The sequence below is a fragment of the Perognathus longimembris genome, chromosome 23 (assembly GCF_023159225.1).
Source record: "Perognathus longimembris pacificus isolate PPM17 chromosome 23, ASM2315922v1, whole genome shotgun sequence".
Lineage (NCBI taxonomy): Eukaryota > Metazoa > Chordata > Mammalia > Rodentia > Heteromyidae > Perognathus > Perognathus longimembris.
The window spans coordinates 31,860,901-31,879,553 of record NC_063183.1 but is presented as its reverse complement, the minus strand read 5'-3'; the positions used below and the strand labels follow the sequence as shown (position 1 = coordinate 31,879,553).

At 59.5% G+C, this 18,653-nt stretch overlaps 1 protein-coding gene across 2 annotated transcripts in view; it reads right to left on the bottom strand.

Annotated features, from left to right (window-relative positions):
• Ehd4 (EH domain containing 4) overlaps positions 1-18,653 on the bottom strand; it is a 63,803-nt gene that overhangs the window by 4,225 nt on the left and 40,925 nt on the right. The window contains exons 5-6 of one of the 2 annotated variants that reach the window (XM_048332379.1): positions 15,524-15,688; positions 12,226-12,783 (exon numbers count right to left, since the gene is read on the bottom strand). In XM_048332379.1, the coding sequence (XP_048188336.1) occupies positions 12,247-12,783; positions 15,524-15,688 (702 nt within the window). In that variant the 3' untranslated portion in view covers positions 12,226-12,246. Of the gene's footprint in view, positions 1-11,981; positions 12,784-15,523; positions 15,689-18,653 lie in introns of those variants that run through there. The other variant, XM_048332378.1, reaches the window with a different exon arrangement.

The following is an 18,653-nucleotide window of genomic DNA, read 5'->3' as shown; positions in this document are numbered from 1 at the left end:
ACGGCCCCGGTGACCATCGCCACGCCCGCTCCACGGCCCCGGTGACCATCGCCACGCCCGCTCCACGGCCCGGTGACCATCGCCACACCCACCACGGGAGGGCGGCCCAGGGCGCAGGGTGTGGGCGGAGGTGAGGACGGCGGCAATTAGAGGCTCTGGCGGACAGACGACGGCGTGCGTGAGGTCATTGCACACGCCCGCGGGGGCGGGGCGGGGGCGGGGGCGGGGCGGGGCTGCCCTGCCCCGCCCTCTCCCCGGGCACAGCTAGTGGGGCGAGGCCGCCGTCCAGGGGTGGAAAACCCAGAGCGCTGCCACACGAGCCCTGTGGCCATGGGGAGGGCGCCCTCCAGCCGCGGAATGTTCCAGAAGGCGGTCCTGAGCAGCCGGGGAAGGACGGAGCGGGCCGGTGGCGCCCACGGCAGCCCCGGGCTGGCGGGGGCGCGGAGGGGCGGATCCTGCCCCGCCACCCGGGCCGGGGAGGCCACGAGGTAGGCGCCCGGGGCCCCAGCCTCGGCCCCCGCGGGCACCCGCCCGAGCCAGGGCCAGGGCCGCCCGGGGGCCAGCGCTCCGTCCCTCCCCGTGCTCCCGGGGCTCCTCAGCCCGGCGCCAGCGGCAGGTCCGCCCCCCCCCCCCCCCCCGCCAGGCCTCTCCCCCGAGCCCCCCATGGGCGGGGTGCGCAGCCGCGGGGCTCGCCGTCCTCGCTCGGGGGAGCCTCCTCCTGCTCCCCGAGCCCATCTGGGGGGCGCTGCTGGCTGACCTCCCGTCCTCACACCCGAGGGCCGGTGGCCGCAGTGCTGCCCCAGCCCGTGTGACCCTCGGCTCCCCCGCCCGCTGCCGGGTGGGCTCCTGCCCCCCCTCCCGCGCCCTGCCCCCCCAGGCCTGCCCCCGCCCCCCGTCTTGGGGAGGGGCTGAGCTGAACCAGTCCTGCAGCCCAGCCATGGGTGCCGCCGCTCTGCTCCTCCCCCGCCAAGACGGCGCCCGCCACCGCCATCTCTGCGCCCCCTCCGCAGCGGCGCCCTATCGCCCGCGCTAGGGTAGAGAAGGGGGGCGGGGAGGACTCCCCGCAGCCGAGCCGCGTCTCCTCCTGGGCCTCGCGTCTGACCCTGCGCTCTGGGCGGAGCGCGACAGTGAGGCCCCGCTCCCGGGGTGCCCGCTCCCCACTCCTCGCCCCGCCCTCCCCGCGCCCACCTCTGGGGACAGGAGGTGGCCGCCGCCCAGCAGCTGGCTTGGCACCCCAGCTCCTCCCGCTGTCCCCAGCTCCTCCTGTACCCCAGCTCCTCCCGCTGTCCCCCAGCTCCTCCCGCTGTCCCCCAGCTCTTCCCGCACCCCAGCTCCTCCCACTGTCCCCCAGCTCCTCCCGCACCCCAGCTCCTCCACCCGCCCCAGCTCCTCCCGCTGTCCCCCAGCTCCTCCCGCCGCCCCGCGTTTCCAGCCAGGTCCTTGGAGGACAGCAGCGCCTGCCTGGGGAGGACAGACCGCCCTCGTCCTCAGGCGCCACGCACCTCACGGGCCGGGCTCCGGGAGGGTGGGCGCTGTGGGCCGGGCTCCGGGAGGGGGGCCGCAGCTCAGGGCTGGTGGTGATGCCCGCGCAGGGCACCCCCGTTCTGGGAGGTGAGCGGGGAGGGCAGGTAGCACCCCGGATTTCCTTGTTCCAGGGGGGCCGCCAGCTGCCACGGTGCCCGCAGCTTGGCCCGCCTCCCGCACCCCTGCAGAAGACCCCGCGGCCCCACGCTCGCCCGGACGCCCCCCAGGCCTCGCCCGCAGGACCCATGGGCCTGGAGTGGAGGCGCCGCCGGGCCCCGTCACTGCCCGCCACCCGCAGCGGGGCTGCAGCACCCACGGCGGCCTGGTCCAGAGCCTTCCCTCCAGCGCGGGCCCCACCCCGCAAGGGTGCCCGTCCCGCAGGGTGCCCAGCGCACCAGTATTTTCTCAATGAAATCTTTTTTTTTTAAATTCCTGAGTGTCTCATTGCCTGTGATCCGGGGACCCCAGAACTGCGCACCCCAACCCACCCACCTGTGCAGCCTCTGTGCCCATCCATCCACCCCATCCCCCCCCCCTTACAACACCTCAACTCACCCGTCCACCCCTCCACTCGCTCACCTGCGTGCTCAGCCACCCACCCATCTCCCATCCGCCCAACACCGCTGGTGGGCTTACCTTGTGACGAAATGAGGACAAGGTCTCTTGCCTTCAAGGGGCTTATTTTGTCAGTTGGAGGGCTCGAACTCAGGGCCTAGCTGCTGGCACTTGGAGCCACAGCTCCACTTTTTCTGGTGGTGAATTGGAGATAGTCTCGTGGACCTTCCTGCCTGGGCTGGCTTTGAACCACCATCCTCAGAGCTCAGCCTCCTGAGTAGCTGAGGTTACAGCCGGGAGCCACTGGTGCCGGCTCGTTATTTATCAAGGACGGAGGCTGGGCGGTCCAGCTGGAAGGGGGCGGGCATGGCGGCCTTAGCTGAGGCCTGGCATTGAAGGGGCAGAGATGCGCAGACTTAAGGCAGTTTAAGCTGCCCGGGGCTCGGAAGCCCACATGGGAGCTGCCTAGAGGGCTGCCCGTCCCCCCACCCCGGGGGACACACAGGCCATCAGACATGAGCTTGGAGGATGGAGGGGGCTGCCCGCCCTCCCCACCTCGGGGGCCACACAGGCCATCAGACATGAGCCTGGAAGACCGCGGGGGCTGCCCTGGTGAGAACCAGCCCTGCTGGGGATGCGGGGCTTCCGATCAGAGGGCGGTGGCCTCGTTCCGTGGAGTCTTTAGGGCTCTGTGGCGCTGAGAGGTGAGACAGGCTCCGTCCTCCGCGTCACCAGCCCGCGTGCACCCGGGTGGGGCTTGGGCGCCACACCCGGTGTTTCCGCTGGCCTCCGCGCCGCGGCCTTGTCTCCCCCACCCGGCCATGTGGAAAGCACTGCGAGAACCGGCGAGGCCCCCGCCACCCACCTGGGACGTGGTGCTCCCCAGCACCTTGTGTGTGGGGCTTCGGGGCTCACCTGCCTCCCAGACCCTGCCCAACAGCATCCCCTCGCCCATCCCGCCATCCCTGCCTCGTCCCTGCTGCAGGCCGTGGGTTCGAGCCTCACTGTGGGGCACACCGACTGGCCCCACCTGGCCGCGCCCCGGAGGTGTGTGGTTGTTGCGCCCCGGGAGTGAGGCCCTGAAGAGCCCCGCCTGCCTCAGTCCCTGCCCGGAAGAGGGATCCCGGGTAGCCCCGCCTGCCTTCTGGGTCCGGAACTGGGAAGGCGGCTCTAGCTGGCCACGCCTCCCAGCCTGAAGACCATGGGCAGCAAGATGGCTGCCGGCAGTAACCTGGGGGCGGTCCTGCTAGTACTTAGGCCGCCCCTTAGGGAGGTCCCATGGCCTTCCGCCCTTGACTGACAGCTCGGACCGCCAATCATCGCCCCTGGCCAGGTATGTGACACCCTCCTCTTCCTGCTGCCATTGCCCATACTTAAGATCCGGTCCGCACCACGAAACTGAGAGCAGTCTTGAACCTCTCCTGAGTCGTCTGATTGTCCCACTGCCGGCGAAAGGTTGGGTTGGGCTGGGTGCGGGCGACTCGCAGCTCGTTACCTATTCTGGGTTCACCCTCAGCAGGGTGCGCTTCCTTGCCTCTCCTGCTGGTTGGGAGAGCACCCGGGGTGCAGGAACCCCTGCAATTGGCGCCCGAACAGGGACTCAGGACACAAGACACAGGACACAGAAAGCACAGGACACAGGAACTATCGGTGAGCCCAGTGAAGCGAGTTTCCGCAGGTAAGAGTCTCCCCGGGGAAGAATGGGGCAAACTCCAAGCCGGCCGTGTAATCCAGCCTTCGGGGTGCTGAGATACAGGCTCCAAAATGCCGGACAGGATATCTCAGACTCCCAGGCGGTAAAGAGCTGGAGAAGTTGATACATTGTATCCCTTGGCTGGCAGAAGTGGATCCCACTTTTTTTTTTTTATTAATTGAACACAAAATTTTTTGACAAGGTGTTGTGCAAAATGGGTACAGTTACATAGTAGGGCAGTGTGTACATTTCTTGTGATCTCTTACATCCTGTTTTCCTATCCCTTCTCTAGGTCAGGTAGACATATAGGATCCCGCTTCTCCCAGGAGAGCGGATTAGCTTCTGCCTCATTAAGTTTCTCCCAAGAAGAGCCTGAAGAATTTGTTGTAGAAAAAGTACTGGACCTACTTGTAGTGAATGGGAAGGTAGAATATTTCCTGAAGTGGAAGGGATTTACAGATACTGATAATACTTGGGAACCTGAAAAAATACTTAGATTGTCCAAAATTAATTGAAGCATTTCTTCTCAAAATGCTGGTAAAGGAAAGGATGGTACAAAAAGAAAATCTTTATCGGACAGTGAATCTGATGATTGCAAATCAAAGAAAAAAAGAGATGCTACCGTACAATCCAAGGGGTTAAGCCATAATTGAGAGGCATAACAAGACCCTAAAGGACCAATTATTAAAACAGAAAGGGGGGGCAGCCCTCATGACCAATTAAGGACAGCCATGCTTACATTAAATATTTTAAATTTCTGCAAAGACCAACCTCCGACAGCCTTTCAGAGGCATTGGTCAGATCAGACACCTTATTCAAAGGTGCAAGTCCAATGGAAGGACCCCCTTACTGGATCATGGCGAGGTCCTGACCTGCTTATTAGCGTGGGAAGGGGTTTCGGATGTGTTTTCCCGATTGGGGAACCAAGCCCAATTTGGATACCTGCTAGAGACCTAAGATATTGTTCACCTGAACCCAAGAGCTCTCTCTCTCTTGAGGTACAATCTTTGTTCTCCCCAGGAATAAAGAAAAAGACCGAGATGGATCTCTTCCTGCTCCTCCCTGGAACCATGGGAGGCCTGTCTGCGTGTGTCAGCGGTGGATGACAGTGGTGACGGCCAGCCTCCCTTCCTTCCAGTGCCCAGCCCTGCCTGCTGTTTGTTTCCTGGACTCTACCTCAGCATCTTTTGTGGCACAATGTTTCTCTGTGGCAGTATCGCCTACAGCTTTGCCCAAGAACTGGAATGGATCACTGGCGCCTTGGCTGCCGTGGACCTCCAGAACCGCCAAGGCCTGGACCTGTTTCTACCTCACCGTCAGAGATGGGGGATGGCGCTGCCTGCCCACCTTGAGCAGCGCGGGGACGGACTAAACTCCAACCTTCCCTGGACTGAGCCAGATGGGTGGCTCCCCTACCCTCTCCCCTTCGTGGGAGAGACCCCACCCATGACCTTTGTGTTCGCATTTGCCCCTGTGCTTATATTGCCTTTGTATTTACACCTGACCATGCTAGGGCAAATAGGCTTCCCCTAGTTCTTAAGCAATGAGCCAGAGCTGTCCAGTCACCGGTGGTCTGGCAGCATTATGCTGCTTTTAGCCATTTGGGAACCCTAGGAGGTTGGTCAGGGCCCCTACCAGGATGTGCAGTCTACCGGTGTACAGGCGTGAGGCAGAAATAGCAGGGCCTCCTCTTATGCGCAGACCCCTGTCCCCCCGAGTTCCTTTGCTGGGGCCGGCAAGCCTTGCAGGTAGGATGGCCCGAAGAGCTAGGATGGTCAGCCAAAGACGGGTAAGATTCCTCAAGGGGGGAACAACCTAAGACAGGCGCATTCTCGAGTAGGACATCCACCTGCTTATTAAAAAAACAAAAAAGGGGGAGATGTGGGGCACACTGACTGGCCCCGCCTGTCTGCGCCTGGAGGTGTGTGGCTGTTGCGCCTCGGGAGTGAGGCCCTGAAGAGCCCCGCCTGCCTCGTCCCTGGGGGCGTGCTTGCTTGCACCGCCTCCCGGAAGAGGGGTCCCGGTTAGCCCCGCCTGCCTTCCGGGTCCGGAACTGGGAAGGCGGCTCTAGCTGGCCACGCCTCCCAGCCTGAAGACCATGGGCAGCAAGATGGCTGCCGGCAGTAACCTGGGGGCGGTCCTGCTAGTACTTAGGCCGCCCCTTAGGGAGGTCCCATGGCCTTCCGCCCTTGACTGACAGCTCGGACCGCCAATCATCGCCCCTGGCCAGGTATGTGACACCCTCCTCTTCCTGCTGCCATTGCCCATACTTAAGATCCGGTCTGCACCACGAAACTGAGAGCAGTCTTGAACCTCTCCCGAGTAGTCTGATTGTCCCACTGCCGGCGAAAGGTTGGGTTGGGCTGGGTGCGGGCGACTCGCGGCTCGTTACCTATTCTGGGTTCACCCTCATCAGGGTGCGCTTCCTTGCCTCTCCTGCTGGTTGGGAGAGCACCCGGGGTGCAGGGACCCCTGCACCTCACATGTCTGCTCCAGCTCTGCCTCGTGGTGTGCCGAGCCCGGGGATGTCCCAGGCCCTGGTGTGCCTGCCCCCCACCCCCCGCCCCGTGAGCTCTCACCTCAGCCCGCAGCACCTGCCCCGCAACGGTGACGGGAAGCTGCCTGTGGACAGAGCACAGCCTCCCCCAGGACTCGCAAAGAGGCGGGTCAGGAGGAGGGACGGCCTGACAGATCAGGACCCCTGAGCAATGGCAGTGGGGTGCTGGTGAGGAAGGAGCTACCGCCTTGTGTTGATGGAGAAGGCTGCGGCACCATCCCCGCCGGGGCCAGGGCTTCCGCGCGGGGGAGCCCCGGGCGACTCCGTGGGGCAGCTCAACCGCAGGCGCTGAGACCTGGCGCGGGGTGGAGGGGGGAGAGCAAGGCACCAACATGCGGCCAAGGAGGCAGACGGTTGGGGAGCAGCTAGTCATCTCCTCCTAATTCCTGCCCAGCCCCCCCTCCACCTCTACCTCCCCTCCACCTCCACCCTCCCCTCCGCCTCCAACCCCCCACCCCCACCGGCACCGGGCTGGACCCGGACAGACCTGTGGAGCCTGGGGATCCTCTGCTTCAGCACCAGAACCTTCTGCGGGGCTGGCTGTAGGGCGCGGAGGCTGCAGGGCGCCCCATTCCTGCGGCAAACGGCACCCCTCCGCGCTGTGCCAGCTGCGGGCCTCCCGCCGCCCCACCTAGGGGAAGCCACGGGGCCTTCTCGGTCCACAGACGCCTCCGCGTCCAGCCCGGGGCCTGGGCCAGCCTGGCGCCCCTCGCCCGGTCCCCCGGCCTGGCGCCCCCCGCCCTGGCCTGTCCCCGCCCTGAGCAGCCTGTCTGTCTGCGTGCGTGGCATCTCGGGACGCAGCAGCCAGGCACGGGCAGCGAGGGAGCTCGGGGGCAGCGAGGGAGCTCGGGGGCTGCCCGGGCCTCTGGACGGCCAGGCGTTGGATCCCGGGCCTCAGAGTGGGGCCGTCGACCTCGGTTCCCTCTTGCGGTAGCTCAGAGAGCTGACATGTGGAAAGGAGTCTGGAGGTGAACAATGGGAGAGCAGGGCGCCCCGACAGTCCTGGGCAGCTGTGCGCCCCTCATCGGCATGGCCAGGGTGGCGCTGGCCGCCAGGGGTGAGGACGCACGGGCGACATCGTCCTCCTCCTCCAGACTGGAGGTGGCGCTAGAGCTCCCGGGCCATTGCTTGAGGGGCTCCCCCACCTCCCCCTGCCCCCTGGGGAGACTGCGGGGTCGGGTGGGGGCCTGGCTCTCACAGGGCTCCTTGGGCCACAGGCCATTCGTGAAGCTTTCTCTGTCACCGGGAGGGAGTTTCTCGGCCACAATCCTGGCGCAGGGGAGCAGTGGAGCTTGGGGTCACCCGCAGGGCGGATGGGCTCCAGGGGGAAAGCCCCGCTGTCGGCTGTTGGGGGTGCGCATGAGGCAGGTGCCGAGCCAGGGGCGCCTCCCTGCTGTCGGAGAGCCTTGGGGTTCACATGGGGCCACCCCGCAATGCTTCCTTGAAGTCCTTGATCCCCCCCCCCCCAGTCTTGGTTTCCAGCCTCTCCCAGGTGGGGCGGGCGCCGTCCCTCCAGCCTCTGTCTGGAGCCTGACGCCCCTTTGTGCGAGTCTCACCCCGAGGAAGGAGGGGAGAGTCGGGGGTAATGGACGGTGTGAAGAGGAGAGCACATCGCCTTCCCTCTTGAGGGCCACGCGGTGACCCGAACCCCAGAGCCGGAAGGAGACAGCAGTGATTGTTTCAGAAGTTTATTGATCAAGTGCTTTCTCTTGACACTTGTGAGGTTACAAAAAAAAAAAAAAAGAGACATTATTAATTGCGCTGGCTAAATGATCTCTCACCGGAAACGTTCTTACATTAGGTCTTTGGTTACTTGAATAAACTCCATGATTTTTGTTTGTTTGTTTGTTTTTGCCAGTCCTAGGGCTTAGACTCAGGGCCTGAGCACTGTCCCTGGCTTCTTTTTGCTCAAGGCTAGCACTCTGCCACTTGAGCCACAGCGCCACTTCTGGCCGTTTTCTGTATATGTGGTGCTGGGGAATCGAACCCAGGGTCTCATGTATATGAGGCAAGCACTCTTGCCACTAGGCCATATCCCCAGCCCAAACTCCATGATTTTTCTGTTGAAAGAACGTTATTTATTTTTGTTACAGCAGGAGAAAAATAACAGTGGAAAGTTGTCCTTATGTCCACAGTAATGTATTCTGTGCGTGGTGAAGGGAGGGTGGAGTCCACGGGGAAAGGCTGGGCAGCAGATGGCAGGTCATGACTTGGGGTGCAGCCTGCCCTGGGCAGGGTATTTGGGGCCCAGGGAGAGGTCCAGGCTCCCTGGGAGAAGCCAGCCCGTAGGGGAGAAAGGTCTGCAATCAGGGGCGACAGGGCCAGGGCCCCACGGGCTGGGGAAGGAGTGGCGGGAGGCACGCGACCCGACCCGGGCCACGTGCGTGCAGGACTCCAACGCCAGCCTGCAGGAGGAACCCCAGCCCGAGGGAAGCTGCCTGCGGGGAGACGCCGGGCTGGGAGGAAGGGACCCAGCCCAGACGGAGGGCGAGGGGAGAGGAGAGGCTGGCTCCGGCCAGGGGAGCGTCTGGGAGTCGAGACTTGGGAGGTGGACTGCACGGTCGGGCTGGAGCAAGGTGGGGGAGCCACTTGGCCATCTGTGTCCCCCCAGAGGCAGGGCTTTTCAGATGGGCGCGGAGGGCCTCAGTGGACCAATCAGTCACAGACGAGTGGACTAGTAGAGGAGGCGGGGCTTAGCTGGAGGAAGCAGCTCACTGGGGACTCTCTGGGGAGGGTGTATCTTGTCCAGAGCCGTGTCCCTCCCTCCCATCCTCCACCTCCCTCCCTACCACTGGTATTCTGCCTCGTTTCAGGGTACAGACAGCTGACCGCGAGCTAGAAACTCTGCCACCCCGAGTCCACGCCAACCTGCCCTCCTTTACGGTGATCCGGCCCAGCGACGGAAGGCAGGAAGGGCAGCGCGGAAGGCAGGAAGGGCAGCGCGCTGCAGGCAGGCGTGCGGGCAGGAAGTGGGGCGGCGTGCTGCAGGCTCAGCACTTGGCGTTGGTCCTGGAAGACGCCCAGCCTCGCTTGGTCACCAACCCCAATGTTTCCTTTCTCCGGAGCCTTTTCTTTTCAGCACTAGGCTTTGAATTTAGGGCCTCGCCCTTGCCGGGGGGGCGGGGGGGACACTCTGCCACTCGAGTCCTATCATCATCAGCCCTTGTTTGCTCTAATTCCTTTCAGACGGGGTTCTATGTGATTTGCCTAGAGCTTGCCTGAACTGCGATCCCCGTCCCATGTCCTTCTATATAGCTGAGATCATAGACGTGTACTGGGATCATGCCAGGATCATTGCCTGGATTATCCCAGAACCACAATCCTCCCGAACTGGGGCTGGGAATATGGCCTAGTGGTAGAGAGCTTGCCTCGTATACATGAAGCCCTGGGTTCGATTCCTCAGCACCACATATATAGAAAAAGCCAGAAGTGGCGCTGTGGCTCAAGTGGCAGAGTGCTAGCCTTGAGCAAAAGGAAGCCAGGGACAGTGCTCAGGCCCTGAGTTCAAGGCCCAGGACTGGCAAAAAAACAAAACAAATAATCCTCCTAAACTCTCTCACCTGTAGGTCTAGTGACCCTTACTTGATCCATGTTGTGAGAGAGAATATGGAAAGTGTTCTAGGCATTCACACAAGTGAGACTAAAAGAGGAGACTCTTAGGAGAGGAACACAAAGGCGCAATGCCTGCGTGCCTCTGGTCATACAGGAATAGCATTTGTCAAAATGAACTCTAGGAAATGGACACAAGGCTTTTTGTCTTTGCTGCGGTTTTCACCTTCTTTTCTTTTTGTCTTATTTGTTCATAAATATATGTCTATGGGAGGACAAGAGGAGGCATGGAAATGGAGGGACAAAGGGTGACCAAATACAGCAGGGGTATTCCCTAGACGCTATGGTGAGAATGAACTGCACCACTGGCGGGTGAGGATGGGAGGGAAAAACTGGGAGAGAGCGAGGGAAGGGGGAGGGGACATTGTCCAAAAAGAAATGTGCTCTTTTCCCAACTTACATAACTGTAACAATAAACAAATGTGAAAGAAAGAAGAGAGTACAAGCTTGCCTTCCTTCCCAAGAGCATCATCGGATCCCGGGAGAGGGCTAGCCTGCGCCTCTCCAGTGGGGAGCTGGGGTCACACGGCCCGAGAAGCTTCCCGGGGTGCAGAAAGCAGAGCTATGGCTCCACAGTCCCCCCTCACCTCGGGGAGGTTTACACATGAGCAAGCGGACAAAGACAAAGTACACGCGCGTGGGATGTAAATATGTGCATGTATTTATGCGTATAGGTAAGCGGGCGGGGTTAAAGCAACAGGACAATTGGAAATAGCCAGTCGGCCCTCCCTGACACCCGGACAGAGGCTCTGGACAACGTGGGGCTCCACGGGTTTCCTCTGGGGAGCCCGCCGCGCCGTGCTGCTCGCATTACAGTCCTGGGACCCTCAATCCCCACCCCCACCCCATGTGACTCATGAAAAAGTGCTCATTCTGATTTAAAAAACCATGCGAGACGGCCGGTGCTTGCGGCTCCCGCACAGCCCTAGCTACTGGGAGGCTGAGACATGGAGCGCCGCGGTTCCGAGGCAGCCGGGGTAGAAAGATTTCCTAGACTCCATTTGCAGAAAGCTGGGCCGGAAGGTGCCAGGAGAAAAGGGCACTGCGTGATTACTTCTCTGAAAGCTGAGTTCCTTAGGAAGCCAGCTAGGGAGCGCACACGCGGACATCACGGAGGCCGGGGAGAGAAGAAGAAACAAGATGTGGTTTTTGGAAGGCTCAGGGAACCGTCCTGATGTCACTGGATTTGGAGGCCGGCGGTGCGCGAGCCGCAGCCCCTGCCCTGGGTTCCAGCGCCACGGCCTCGGCAGCGCGGGAAGCCACCCGCCTGCCTCCCCGAGCCGCCCGCGCGGGCATCTGGGCACAGTCCCGGGGCTCAACCCCGGCCTGGGCGGGGAGCACCAGGAAGGGCTGCGGCCCCGTCCTGCCTGGCCACGGGCATCCATGAGGCGACCCCCGCGGGCGCCGTGAAGGCTTTCTACAAAAACACTTTTGGAGAGGGATTTGTCAAGAATGTGTATTTTCCTACAAAATCCGGTGTGGCATTCCAACCAGAACGCTGTCTCCTACCCAACGGTCCCCGCGAGGCCGAGGCCCTGGGACCCCTTTGCTTGCATTCTCTCACCCCAGGGCCTTGCACGTGGCTTTGCTGCCTTGAAGTCCCGCCATCCACTGAGAAGATCTGGGGGCACTCAATGGCCTTGGGCCACGCTGCTGGCGGGAGGGAACCCCCTCTTTTCCGTGCTAAGTCTGCCCAGACTCTGCTAGCATCCGATGGCTAAGCTCATCAGCAAAGCAAATTCACCGTGAGCTGAAATGCCAACAGGAGGCCGTGCCGGGGGTGAAGGGAGGCGACGAGCCCCAAATTCCTAAGTGAATACAGTTTGGGGGTGCTGGGCACCCGTCTTCTCTTTGGTGGTCGGTCTGGAGCGAGCAGAGACTCTTCGCTCCATCGCTGTCTACTCTACATAGAGCGGGAAACACAGTGGGTGAAATAAATAAGCCACCTGTCTCTGCTGCCTCCCAGTGCCCCGGGATGACAACCGGGGGGGTGGGGGTGGGGAGGCTCGCAGCTCCGGGGAGCCCGGCGCACCCCCGCGGCTCCACCCACCCCGTGCCCACCCGCCCCGCGTCTCCAGGCTTGTGAGTGTTCTTTGGCTAATTTCCCTTTCTTCTCGAAACTTGCAACCGTCCTTCCCTCCTAGGACTTGCACAGAAATTCGGGGAGTTTAGAGGCGAAAGGGGCTCATCGGGTGTCTAAGATACGCCCTCCAAATTCCACAGCGGGGGAAGCTGAGGCACGGAGCTGAGACACCACGCAGCGAGCCGGTGGCAGAGCAGGCTGCGGGCCGCGCCCCCCCCGCCCCCCTCAGTCGGCCTTCGACAGGGACTTCCTGTGAGACGGGGGCACCAGGTGCGGCGGCAGGCTGGGGGGCAGCTCGTAGCCGTCCAGCTTGATCTTGATGAGGTGCTTGGCCAGCGCGAACTCCTCCTCGTCCAGCATGCCGTCGCAGTCGCAGTCGGCCAGCTTCCAGATCTTGCCCAGCACGCTGTTGGGCAGCTTGGAGGTCACCATCTCCCTCTTGGCGTTGACCCCCGAGATCTTGCCGTTGACGGGGGACAGCGTGTAGAAGAGCTCGTCGTAGACGGGCTTGTCCTTGGCCACCACCCACTCCTCGTCGTCGGCGCCCTCCTTGGCGCCCTCCCCGTAGCCCTGGTTGAAGGGGCCCTCGGCGGTGCCGTCGAAGGCGCCGCCCTGCACCAGCTGCGTGGGCGTGCTCATCTCCTCCTGGCTGATGAGGCTCATGAGGGACGCGATCTTGTGGCTCAGCATGTTGTCCACGGCCTCGATCAGCTTGGGCTTCAGCGAGTGGAACTTGGTGAAGTCGTAGTTCTCCAGCTGCTCCTGCGGGGGAGAAACCGCACGCGTGACAGGCTGGGAGAAGGCCTTCTCTCCCCTGCCTTCGTGGGGGGGGGGGGGGGGCGAGGACCTGAGCTGTGCCACCGAGTGCCACCGAGCCCTCTCGACTTCAGGTGCTTTTCCTGGTAGAGCTTCGTGTGTCCCACACCGACGGGACCACGCATGCTCGCTAGAGGAGGTGTCGCCAAGGAAGAAAACCATCCCACATGTTTAGTTTCTGCCGGCTTTGAAAAGGGACTTCAATTTACTTACAGCGAAAAAAGGTAAACAGGAAATGGGGGGGAAAGTCAATGGGGGGGAGAAGGCAAGTAATTAGGAGAGAGAAGAGACTGTCCCATTGGACACAGGAACTGAGAGTTCCGTGCTCCTTGGCTGCCCGGGGTCCTCCCGGGACCCCCCTCCCCGCTGTCTACAGCACCTGCCCATCACAAGCGATGAGCTGTCCCTGGTCCTGAACCGTGCCAGCTTCCTGCCACCCGGCGCTGAGGGCATCTGGCTTTCCCCCCCTCCCCTGAAGTTTCGCCAAGTAAATGCAGAAATGCCCAGGCACGTTTTGGTTTTCTCTTGAGAGGTTTAGCGAAGTACTTCTGTACGGAGAATTCTATAAGGAGCAGAGAGAGGCCACCATTCAAGTATGTGATTTTCTGGAGACGAGGTAGGAAGACTTCAGGGAAAAGTCTTGACTTCAGAGAGAGCAACGTATAGGCTATTAGGAACTTGAGTGTGCGAGTCTGTGAATAGAAATGGCCCATCTATGTTGTGTGGCTGTTAGGAACAAGCTTTGATAAGAAGAAATGCCAGGGACAGAGAATATATATTATCTCCTTGAAATGTAGGGTGTTTGACAGTGTGATTGTATATTAGAGAGAAAGCCTATAAATAAATAGACATGCATGATGAGAAATATTACGAGACTAATTCTAAGTGATTGTATTATTATTATTATTATTATGTTTTAATTTCTGCTCACTAGTTCTTTTCTCTCTTACAATGAAAGTATAATGTCTATTCACCCTGTCCCCTGTAGCTGGATGTGGTCACTGTTCCCAACAGAATCAAAACCGTGGCCTCCAGGGCGTGCAGGGCGGGAATCCTATGCTGGATCTGGAAGGGGAGCCCCGGCTTTGGAGGGAGGGAGCCGGGACAAGGCCGAAGCCGAGCAGCCGCCGTGTCTTCCACACACTTGACGGCTGCGCTGAAACCCAGCGTGGCCTGGGCTCCGTGACAATGGTGGGTAGCCCAGGCTGCTTTCTTTTTTTTAAGTATCAAATATGGTCAAAGTTTTATTGGGTTGTGTTTCTATATTTATACTTCCAGGCTGCTTTCTACAGTGCATTCTGGCTCCCGTGTTCTGCATGGCCTCTGGCTGACTAGCGGTGCTCACACAGCACCCCAACCTCAGCACTCTGGGCTCCTGCTGCCAGTGCCTAGGCCAGCAGAGAGGACCAAGGAGCGAGCTGAGGAGGAGGAGGAGGAGGAGGAGGACGGGGAGGACGGGGAGGAGGGGGAGGAGGAGGGGGAGGAGGAGGAGGAGGAGGAGGAGGAGGAGGGGGAGGAGGAGGAGAAGGAGGGGGAGGACGGGGAGGAGGGGGAGGAGGAGGGGGAGGAGGAGGGGGAGGAGGAGGAGGAGGAGGAGGAGGAGGAGGAGGGGGAGGAGGAGGAGAAGGAGGGGGAGGAGGAGGAGGAGGAGGGGGAGGAGGAGGAGAAGGAGGGGGAGGAGGAGGAGGAGGAGGGGGAGGAGGAGGAGAAGGAGGGGGAGGAGGAGGAGGAGGAGGAGGAGGAGGAGGAGGAGGAGGAGGAGGAGGAAGAGAAAGAGACTTCTACACAAAAATCCCAGTGCTGCCAGGCAAGCAGTCCGGATTCCCCTGGGTGCACAGACGCCTACCCTGTCCTCATGATGGAGCCCGAGCCCCGCGCACACAATGCCCTTGTGTCTGGGTAGAGGACACAGGAGGGTGATGGCCACCCAAGCTGGAATCTGAGGGCAGAGCTCTGGAAACCCCAGGAGGGGAAATGACCAGGAAACAGCAGCTATTCCTGCCCTGGAAGCACACAGGAAATAAACCCTACACTCCTGTCCTCGTGTGCGGTCCCCATGGGCCTGGCCAGGGGCCACGGAACACAACACACATCACTGCCCTCCAGAAGAGCAGGAGCACCAGCAAGGCCGGCCCAAAACAGCCGTTCTTTTTTTAAATTGAGGTGATTACACACAGGGGAGTTAAAACACAACACACAACCAGACCAAAACACCCATCTGCAGTTGTACCCATGATGCCCAAGAGCCCGGAATGGCTCCCCATGCTCGCTCCCCACGGGGGTTTTCAAACTCGAGGAGGGTGAGAGCAGGCGGGACGGCTCTGCTGCCCCCTGCTGTTTGAACGGTGGCAGTGCACCAGCCCTGGGACGCATCCTCCCTGGTTGCAGGACAACCAACAGGATTTCAGGTATTCTCGTTTTGGAGCACAAATCCCATTCCCTCTGGCCAGGCTACTCGTCTGACTTTCTCATGTGAACTGGTGTCCTGTTTGGTTAAAGGGCTTAACACATGGGAGACGTCTACTTGGTTCACGGGAGTTTATCCTGTGGCTCAGCATTCAGATGAATACATTACATCTTCCTTCAGCCTAAACCACGAAAGCCTTATGCGTCCCCAGTAAGCAGCCAGACGATGCGGTGCGGCATCTCCACCGCCTCCCAGGACACTGCCCCAGGCCCCGCGTACCTGCATGGCCTTGACCTCAGGGAAGTCCCCGGCGGAGATCTGGTATTCTCGCTGCAGCTGGATGTAGATTTCCGGCAGCCTGCTGATAAGTTCCCGCTTCTTGTTTTCCTTTCCAAACACATTAGGCATCTCTTTCTTCAGGTAGCTGATGATATAGGCATGCACCTGAGGGGGACAGCAGGAGAGGACAAGCTGTTTGGAACTGCTCCAGAGAAAAGGAACACACAAGGCCCTCAGGCGTGGCGCCTGGGCAAGGATCTGCGGGAGAAGGGCTGCCTAAGGGCGGCGGATTGTTCATCCAGCATCGGAACCCCTGGCCTGAATGATGGACGGAGAGCTGAGTTCGTGTGGGGATGGATGGCGGGAGGGCAGAGGGTTGGATGGGGCCACTCGGAAGAAGGAGCAGAGAAACTGCACCATCAAGGGTCAGGGAGAGCTGGGCTCTGGTGGCTCCTATTTGAATCCTGGCTGCTCAAGAGCTAGAGACCAGGAGGAATTGGGTTCGAAGCCACGCTACACAAAAAAGTCTTCAAGATTAGCCAGCAACAAAGAAACACATGAGGAAATGCTCAACATCCCTGCTAGTAAAGGAAATGCAAATAAAAACAACCCTGAGATACCACCTCACCCCAGTCAGAATGGCCTATACTCTGAACTCAGGAAACAACAAATGCTGGAGGGGCTGTGGGGAAAGAGGAACCCTTCTCCATTGTTGGTGGGAGTGCAAATTAGTACAGCCACTTTGGAGAACAGTATGGAGGTTTCTCAAAAAGCTCAATATAGACCTACCCTATGACCCAGCCATACCACTCCTAGGCATCTATCCTAAACAGCAAAACCCAAGATATCAAAAGGACATTTGTACTTCCATGTTTATCGCAGCACAATTCACAATAGCCAAAATTTGGAAACAACCCAGATGCCCCTCCACAGATGAATGGATCCAAAAAATATGGTACTTATACACAATGGAATACTACATAGCGATTAGGAATGGTGAAATATTGTTATTCGCAGGGAAATGGTCAGAACTCGAACAAATAATGTTGAGTGAGACAAGCCTAGAACACAGAAAACAAAGGGGCATGATCTCCCTGATATATGACTGTTAACAAAGGGAGATGGAGAGACAGTAGAGACCAAGTCTGTGAGCATTGTATATGTGCTTGATACATTGTATATTGCATATGGGTCTACCTGACCTAGACAAGGGATGGGAAAACAGGTTGTAAGATATCACAAGAAATGTACACACTGCCCTACTATGTAACTGCACCCTCTTTGCACAGCACCTTGTAAAAAAAAGTTTTATGTTCAATTAATAATAAAAAAAATTAAAAAAAAAAGAAGTGGAACTGTGGCTCAAGTGGTAGAATATCAGCTTTAAAAAAAAAAAAAAAAAAAAAAAAGATTAGCCAGCAAAAAAGCTGGACTGGACATGTGGCTCAAGTGGTAGAAGACCAGCCTCACAAGCAAGCTGAGTGACGAGGTGAAGCCAAGTCCTCCCCGAGGGCTCAGACAAAGCTCTGCTGACCTCGTTTGTGCTCTGCTGGTTCTGGAGGACCAGAGAGGCCACGAGCTTCCCAGGTGGGCGGGGCTGGGCGGGGCAAGGTGGAACTGCTCAGAGGATGCCCTTTGCTCTAAAATGCATCCAAGGAAGGGTGAGTGACGGAGGGGGAGGGAGGGGAGGGGGAGGGGGGAATTCCACGGCGCCAGCTCACCGATGCCTCTGGGCGGTGATGCCGGCATCTGGGCTGGGGTGAGCGCAGTAGGTGGGGCCTAGGCGGGAAGGACCTGCGCGCTGATTAACCACACCTCAGGGGAAATTTCATGGTGGAAATTTCATGGTGCCTGGGAGCTCCAGGAAGCGAAACTGGAGCCCGATGTCAGTGGCTGATCTATGTCGAAACTGTGCCAGTGAGCAATGGGGCGAGACCACAGCACCCCGATCTCTACTGGTGGCACTGCAGTCATTTCTGCACAAGGGAAGCTGCCCGGAGCCAGGTGGATGGCAGAATGTCCCTTCAAGAAGGAACACCAGGATCACGAGGGGAAAAGCCCCAGATCTATCAATCCCCTGGGGACTGTCACGAAGGCCTTCCCACCTTCCCACCAAGTCCTGACTTCAGGACCGTCCGACTATCAGGTTGTTTATAAAAAGCTTTGGGTTGAATGCCAGTGGCTCAGACCTATAACTCTAGCTACTCAGGAGGCTGAGATCTGAGAACCAAGGTCCTAGGCCAGTTCAGGCCTAGAATCTGAGAGAATCTATCTCTAATTAGCCGGGAAAATGATGGAGGTGGAAGCATGGCTAGAGTGGCAGCTAAGAGAGAAAAAGTCAAGTGAGAACCCAAGGCTCTGAGTTCAAGCCCCAGTAGCAGTGCACATGCACACACGCACACACACACACACCCCATCCGAGACACAACTTTCTTTGTAGCAAGTGAATTCTACAGAGCCACTTACAAGTCAAATAAGCAATGAGAGCAAGGAAGGACGGCAAACAGAGCAGTGGTTACAAAAAGAAAATGAGGATCAGCCACGGAAAATATGATTGAAGGAAATAGAGGTCACTAATATCTTGCAGAAGAACAGGAACGAAATTGAGGGAGAGGAGGACCCACTCGGGCACGGTGGAGGGCCTGTGGACACAGGGGCACACTGGCGGGGCCAAAACCATGCGCAGTGCAACCACCGCACGTGTGCAGCCTGGCACACAGGGAACAGATGGAGAGCCTTCTTATAGTTTTCTGTCACTCGTAACCCCGTTTCTTTGGAACAGAAAACAACATAAAGTATTTACAAGATTCCAGAGACAACCGGAGGAAGCTGAAGCTTGGGAATGTTTGCTTTAGAGCTCAGGTCTTTGCACGGTGAGCAGGAAGGAGGAGCAACCTGGTCCTCCCTTGGCGAGTGGCTGCGGCTGCAGTGGGCACTGGGGGAGAAGCAGCTGCTCGGCAGCTGTCCTTGAGTGCCGTGCTTGGCTGGGGCTGGCCTGCGGGTCCTCTCCTGCCCTGGAGCCGCCTCGGAGGGAGGCAGCCATCCCTGCCGCCTGTCCGTAATGGCTTCTTACTGAAACCTCCCTGGCTCTCCCGGAGACCAGACCAGGCCTGGGGCAGCTGCCAGCCCT